Here is a 7,169-nt window from a genome sequence, read left to right as displayed (position 1 = left end):
CCACGTAGCTGCCACCAGAGCCCAGCAGCAGGAACAAGCAGGGTCAGACACAGACTCCGGCTCCTGCATGCTTGTTTGCTTGGGGAGGGGATATTTAACTGCAAAACATCCCTTGCAGGGAGATACAGGAGAATGGCAAGGTGGGTGTAGACCAGAAGGACCTGACCTGCCTGGCACTGGCAGGCCGTGGGTAAAGGTGACACTTTGTCAGGGCTATGGGGTGACAGGGGTCTGATGTTTTGGGGTTCGCCTTTGCACAGTCCGTCCCATTCCTCAAGATTCTGCAAGTTTGGGGCCCGCAAGTCATCCATGCTCCTCAGACGGGGAAGTCCTGCTCCCTGGATGTTCTCTTTGGCCCTTTCTCCCTTGGAGCCTTCTACCTCCATTTGTCTCCTCTGCAACAACGGGAACCCGCAGAGCTAAAATCCCAGGAGTGCCAGCTCTGGGAATGCAGCACCGCATCCCCGAAGCCGGGGGAAGCTCGGGAGCCGCATCCCACATGGATGCTCCTACTTAGCGCTCTGGGGTGCCTTGCCTGCAGCCCGGGTGAACGCAGGAATTGCGGGTGAGGAACCCGAGCCACCGTGTGGGGAGCTGCCGGGGAAGAGCTGCCGCCGCGCTTTACATTCACAGCCCATCTATTTTGCAATATCTGCACCGTGATGTTCCCACGTAGACAAGCCTAAGCTAGCATAGATAATGAAATGGGTTAAAGGAGACAGGCGGAGGGAGAGGAGAGGAGCCAGCAACTGGTAGTAAATCAAGAAGAGAACAGGGTTACTTTAAATTCAAGGACTCGGTGGCAGGGCGAGTTTGGTTTATGCCAAGAGGCACGGGGTTTAGAGGATGAGACGCGGTTCATGAAGAGAGAAGGGTCCCCTTGGTGGGGCCACTCATCTGTCTGTGTCCCCATCTGTGTCCCCAGCCTGGTGGGGCAGGCAGCAGGCTCTGCTCCATGGGGGGAAGGTCCTGCTGGCCCCCAGGGGCTCGTGGTCAGGGTCCGGGGTGGGGGGACACCCAGCCGCTGAGACTCCCCCACCTTTGGCATGGGTTTCGAGGCAGTCCAAACAAGCTAATTAAATCCTGCTCTGCTTAATCAGAGCCATTGAACACCAGTCAGAAGAAATTAATCCTGTGTTTTATTAGATGCTGTTTGAAGCCGCGTTTGGCACCTCGTCCTGGGTTCTCATCTCCTTCTGGGGAAGGAAGAAGGACATCTGCGGGGAAGAGCGAGGGTGCAGCAGATGGCAGCGGGGATGATTCAGGGGCTCAAGGAAGGAGCTGCGACTCCAGCGGCGTCCCTGGGGGGGGGACGACACACGAGACACCTCTCCCTGCATCCCACGGCCCACTGCCTCCCCGTGGCTGAGAGTCCGTGAGCCAGGCAGGCATCCCAAAAATACGTGTTCCTCCGCATTGCATGCTAATGGCTCCTGCACGATAGGTCCCACTGCAATTAAAAGCCCGCGGAGCGTTAATATGCAACGTGGAGAGGCCACTCTTCCCACAACTACTCCCTCCCAAACCTGTCCTTCCTGCTGCGCATCCCTGCCCACGGGGAGCCTGCCCACGGGGATCCCACAGCAGCCCCAGCGCTTTCCTGCCTTCCTCCCGCTGTGCCAGGCGGGACACGTTGCCTCCCCCCCCGCCCCCCCCCCCCCAACTTTCTCCTGTTTTGGGGCTCAGCGGAGCAGGGTCTGTCGGGTACCTGCTGGGTGGGTGCTGTGCCACACGGCCCCGGCAAGGGGGCTGGGAGAAATCCACGGGCGGGTGGTTCAACCAACCATCTGGGCTCTTGGTTTGGGGTTTTTTAATGAATTCTGGTACTTTAATTGCTGTAACCCGAGAAAAACTCCCGATGAAGAGAAAGCCCGGCTCAGTAAGGCAGCCCACAGGTTGCCCTGCAAGCCCTGGGAGCGCTCGGTAGCCTTGGTACATCCTCCTGCGACACGGCTAGACAGAGCTGCCGGCTTTGGGTGTGGGGTTTTCTTTTCCCCCCCCCCCCCCCTAAATTTCCTGTCGTAACTTGCGTTAAAACTTTGCAGAGCCATTTAATTGCGTTCTGCGGTGGTGATAATATGAAATGAGTCTCCCTTCTGATCTTCAGCTAAGTTGGTCCAAAGCACCGGCTTATAATTTGCACTAATCATCAGGTCGTGGAAGATGCGACGGCAGGGCTGGTACCCGGTGGATTCACACAGGCCGGGAGTTTCTGCCCTCGCCGGGCTAGCCTTTGGCAGGTTGGGCTCTGCCGCCCTGGGATGGCGATATCGATACTTTATTTTGGTGCCACTTAGGGGAAGATTTCCATCAACCGCTCTTCTCCATCTCCCTTAGCAACAGCGGAGAAACAGAGTCCGGAGGAGAAGCGGGAGAGCTGAGGCGGCTTCCTGGCTCCCCCGGGCTGCTCTCTCCTCTGAGCAGCTCAGAGACGTCCTCTCCTCCCGGATGGAGACCTGCAATCAGACCCTCAAAGGCACCTAAGAAAGGAGAGATCCAGTATCCTGTTGCATTTCCCTGGGCTAGCTTCACCTCCCAAGCGACCCTTGCGTCAGGGAGAGGAGGTGGCTGGGTTTTGTCTACTCATCCATCCCCAAAAATCGGGGAGTTGAAAGAAAACAAGCTGTCGATGAACAGGAGCGGGGCAGGGTGATATTCTGGGCACGGAGAGGCCCTTTTGCTGCCGAGAGCATAGCGCCGGTCACGCTGGTGGCGTTAGTGCTTTCCACCTCCACGCAGAAGGTACAAACTAGCAGGGCATTATTTTTATGCGGGGATATTTAGCGAACACCTCACATGCTGCTGGAGGGTCAAATTTATCCCATAGCCTCAGTCCCAAGGGAGGCTCTCAGTTATTTTCGAGCCCGTTGGGAGGAGCAGAGAGACGCGAAGGCTCGGGAGACACGAAGCCTGGGATGTGCCCAGCCTGTCCCTCCGGTCTCTGCCGCAGAGGCGTGCGGGGAGCCAAGCCCCAACGCCCGTCTCCTCTTCTCCGCCGCCAACACCCTGCAAAGCAAAAAACTTCGGTGAGAAGCGCCAGGTTTTCCCTCTCCGGAGAGAGGCTCTCGGACGCCTTCAAGTTTTGATCCTTTTCGACCTACCGCATCGCAAGGAGATATTTACACACACCAACACCCACCCCCACACCCACCCCCCCCGGTTTGTTTTAAACCTTCCTTTAGAGCGAGTTTGGCCCTGCTCGGGCAGGTCCCCACGGCCGTGAACATTCCCACGGGGCACAGCAGCGCTCCTCCACCCCAAAGCCTCCCTGCCCTCAACACGGAGGGCTGCCGGGCGCGTTTGGCCCCCGTTCCCAACTCCCCAAGCGTTGGCTGGGTGAGGTTCCATGCCTGTAACACCCCCCGTTTTAACGATGGGTGACAAATCGCATCAGCCCGCAGTGCTCCACCTCTGCCGGGTTTTGTTCGGGAAGGCCGGGGCAAGGGGAGGTGGGTGAAAAAAGCTCTTTGAAGCCCTTATTTTTGTGCTGCCACATGAGGGGTGCACCTTTACCTGCAGCAAACCCCGCTGTACGAGGCACAATCCTCCCCCCACCCTCACCCTGAGGGACCTCAGCACGGCGGCAGGGCTGGAGTGGAACACCTCCCTCCCCTCCCCCCCGACCCCAGTGTCGCCTTGTTTTTGTGGGTTTTTGTGGGTTTTTTTGGTGTTTTGTTTTTTGTTTGGGGTTTTTTTTTTTTTTTTCCTAAGGGCAGCGAAGCAAAAAAACAAGGCGGCGGGGACTAGAGGCGCTGAAGTTGGCAGCCAGGAAGGGGCGGGGGGAGGCCGGCTCTGGGCTTCCCCTCAGGGCTCCTCACAGCCCGGCCCTGAGGTAACCACCCGCAGCGGCGGGACTGGGGTGAGCGGCGCCGGGCGGGACCCGCCGGGGCCGCACCGGAGGCGGTGGGAGGTGGGGGCCGGTCCCAGCCCCCGCCTCCCACCGCCTCCGGTCCGGCCCCGGCGGGTCCCGCCCGGCGCCGCGGCCTGAGGCAGCGCCCGCCCGGCCGCACCGACGCGCTCCCCCCCTTTCCCTCCCCTTCACCGCCCGGCGGGCGGTTTCAAGTCCCCCCTTCCGAGGTCTCCTCGGCGCCGTCCAATCAGCGCCGGCTGCGCGCGGCGGCCCTCCGCCTTAAAGGCCCCACGCCGCTCCGCCGCGCCGCCCAAAGCTTCCCCGCACGGGGCGGGCGCTAGGACCCCGCGTCGCCTTTCAGCCTCCCGCCGGGAGGCCGCCCGCCGCCTCCGGAGGAAGGCGTGGCGCGGTTTAGCCCCACCCCCCGCGCGCGCCGATTGGTGGCGGCGGACGCCCGTCGGCGGCGGCGGTGCGGTGACGGGGTGGGGAGGGGGGAGGCGGTGCCCGGCGCGGCCACGTTCGGGTGCGCGGCCAGCGGCGCGGCGGGCGCAGCGAGCGGCGGAGCGGCGATGGGGGCGCGGCGGCGGCCGGCGCTCTGACAGCCCCCGGGCGCTCCACCTCCGCAGGCGGGCACAGCGGCGCTCCCGGTGGCCCCCTTTCCCCCTTCCCTTCCCCCCCCCCCCTCCCCTTTTCCTCCTTCCTCACCGCGGACCATGTTCGCCAAAGGGAAGGGCTCGGCGGTGCCCTCGGACGGGCAGGCGCGGGAGAAGTAAGCGCGGGGCGGCTTTGTGCGGGGTGGTGGGGTGGCGGGGGGAGGCGTGTGTGTGGTGTGTGCGGGGTTTGCGGTGCTCCTCCTCCTCAACCCGCTGCTCGGTTGCAGGCTGGCGCTGTACGTCTACGAGTACCTGCTGCACGTCGGCGCCCAGAAGTCGGCGCAGACCTTCCTGTCCGAGGTGAGCCCCCCCCCCCCCCCCCCCCTTATGTCACCCCCCCGCCGCCCTTTGTGCGCCGCCGCCTCACGCCCGCCCTCCATTTTGTGCGGGGCGGCGGCGGCGGGTCGCCACGCGTGGGCCCACGCCCACCCGTGACCCCCCCCCACCCCCCCTCAACTTCCACCTTCTTTTCACCCCCCCGCTCCTCACAGATCCGGTGGGAGAAGAACATCACGCTGGGAGAACCCCCCGGTTTCCTGCACTCCTGGTGGTGGTAAGTACTAAGGGAAGGGGAAGGAAAAGGAAAGGGACACCCCCCTCCCCCCCAGGTTGCCCGCTAGCCCACGGGGGGGTGAAGCCCCCGGTGATGGCGTGAGTCAGCATCACCCCCAAAACGCCCGAAAACACCCCAAAACGCCCTATGTCCTCGCTCCCGTGGGGCGTCGAGGCGCGGCGGGGCGGCTTGGCCCTCGACGCCCCACGGGAGCGAGCGGTGGGCATCCCCCTGATGTTCCGTCCCCCCGCCCCTCGAGCCCTGGTGAGTAAATGTCCTCTTCTTTTCGACTTTTTTCTCCGCCACGCAGCGTGTTTTGGGACCTCTACTGCGCCGCCCCCGAAAGGCGAGACACTTGCGAACACTCGAGCGAAGCCAAAGCCTTTCATGACTACGTGAGTAACAAGTTTTCTCGCCGTCCCGACACGGCGGGTAATTAACGGCGTTCGGCGGGCCGCACCGAGAGACAGCCAACGTAACCCCCTGGCAAAAGCCTGGGTTGTTTTTTTGGGGTTTTTTTTTAGTCTTTTTTTTTTTTTTTAACCAACAAGGTTCTGATTTGACTGAACAGTATTTCATAATGTTGCAATTATGTAAATTAGCTGAGATGCTTATCTTAAGCACTTAAAGGCGTTTGGGCTACTGGTAGAATGAAGCAGTTTTGCATAGCAATGGACAACAAAGCGGGGTTTTCTTTTTTTATTTTTTGGAGGATCCACGGTGAGGTATTTCATGCTGGGGAGGCAGGGGGTTGGATTTTGGTGGGGGATTCCCCAACTTCCTGGGGCATTCGACGGGATTTATCTCCCTGCCTTTGGCAAGCTTGGGGGCTTCCTTGGTTGTCCTGGTCCTCCTTGGAGACCAAACGAGGTAGAGGTGTTTGCTCGTTGAAGGGTGGTGTTGCAGACACCCCACCCCCCCCTTAGTTGATGGTGTCCATCTTGTCCGTTGGTGTTGGGTTGTTTTCTGCAGAGCGTGACCCAGGGATGATGCTCCTGGGGTGGGATGCCGGGGTTTTGAGGGTGCCTCCCAAAAAGACACCTCTTGGCCATGGCGCGCGGCATCTTGGCTCTGGTGGGCGATGATGGGTGGGCTGCCCGCTCCCGTCCCGCGCCCGTCGCCCGCATCTGCAGTGTCGGGAGGAATTTGCATCAAAGGATTAGTCACCTGGCTGCGGGCTTGGACCCCAGTCAAGTGAATTTAAACCCTGTGTAGCAGGAGCTGGTTTTGTCTGCTCCAGGGAGCCTATGGTATGGAAACCATTTTTCCTCCCTTCCCGAGTTTCTTGTTGCCTCGACATGCCTGGGGTGGGATGCGCCAGGGTTTGCCGGTGAGCAGTGCTGGGCCAGTGTCTCAGGGACCTCCGTGGTGGTCCTGCATGCTGGCACTGGTTGCCCCAGGGCTACCCGAGAGCCTGGGCTGGCTACTGAGGTGCCTCTTCGCCCTGCCTAGGGCAGAAAGATGCCCGTCTCACTGGGGCACGGGGGAGCAGATCTGGGTGTTTGCTCGATGGAGGCTTGTCTGTCTGTCTGTCCGTCCTTCCCCGCGTCCGCTCTCTGCATCACTTGTTTTTTGCTGGGTCAGATTAAGATGGTGAACTCCTGAATCGAGGGTCAGAGCTGACAACTGGTGGCACATCCACCAGTGCTTGGCTCAGCATTGGCAGCTGCTCGCTTCCTGGGTGTTTTGGGCCAAATTCTGGGGGTTTTTTTGAGCCCCGTGGGCACAGCAAGCTCATGGGGAGCAAGGCAAAGGTGGATCTTTGGGCAGCAAAGCCCCAGGTGAAGATGACATTAGCAACCAAGACGTGGTAATGCTCCATTCACAGCAGCTTCCCTCCTCATCGTGTCTGAGGATTTAGTGTATTTAGAGAAATTAATCTTTTTTTAGCTTGGTAATAACTCTGACAATAGGCCTGAGTGCATTAGATGATTCGCATAAACTTCTTTAATACACGTTGCTTTAAGCTTATAGTAAATAGACACAATCCTGATTGTTTTTAATTCTCGGTGTAATGCAGTTTTGTAACAGCCCCAAGTGCTTTTACCTTTTGGGTTTTATCGCGAAGACTCTTTGAGAAGATTTTTACTCCCCTGTGCCTTGGCTTGGTGGC

At 60.1% G+C, this 7,169-nt stretch overlaps 1 protein-coding gene and 1 long non-coding RNA gene across 4 annotated transcripts in view; one reads left to right on the top strand and one right to left on the bottom strand.

The window, feature by feature from the left end:
- Positions 1 to 1,117: 1,117 nt before the first annotated feature.
- Positions 1,118 to 3,567, bottom strand: LOC141747609 (uncharacterized). The gene is made up of 3 exons (XR_012588772.1): positions 3,514 to 3,567; positions 1,709 to 3,006; positions 1,118 to 1,450 (listed from the first exon to the last, which is right to left on the bottom strand). It is a non-coding gene; the product is annotated as an uncharacterized LOC141747609 (long non-coding RNA).
- Positions 3,568 to 4,334: 767 nt separating this feature from the next.
- Positions 4,335 to 7,169, top strand: part of SSBP3 (single stranded DNA binding protein 3) — a 54,518-nt gene continuing 51,683 nt past the window's right edge. Inside the window, exons 1-4 of one of the 3 annotated variants that reach the window (XM_074598287.1) lie at positions 4,335 to 4,619; positions 4,731 to 4,803; positions 4,995 to 5,056; positions 5,367 to 5,451. In XM_074598287.1, the coding sequence (XP_074454388.1) occupies positions 4,564 to 4,619; positions 4,731 to 4,803; positions 4,995 to 5,056; positions 5,367 to 5,451 (276 nt within the window). In that variant the 5' untranslated portion in view covers positions 4,335 to 4,563. The remainder of the gene's footprint in view (positions 4,620 to 4,730; positions 4,804 to 4,994; positions 5,057 to 5,366; positions 5,452 to 7,169) is intronic. The other 2 variants (XM_074598288.1, XM_074598289.1) reach the window with 2 other exon arrangements.

The sequence above is a fragment of the Larus michahellis genome, chromosome 8 (genome assembly GCF_964199755.1).
Source record: "Larus michahellis chromosome 8, bLarMic1.1, whole genome shotgun sequence".
Taxonomy (NCBI): domain Eukaryota; kingdom Metazoa; phylum Chordata; class Aves; order Charadriiformes; family Laridae; genus Larus; species Larus michahellis.
This window is presented reverse-complemented; position numbering and strand designations above follow the sequence as displayed.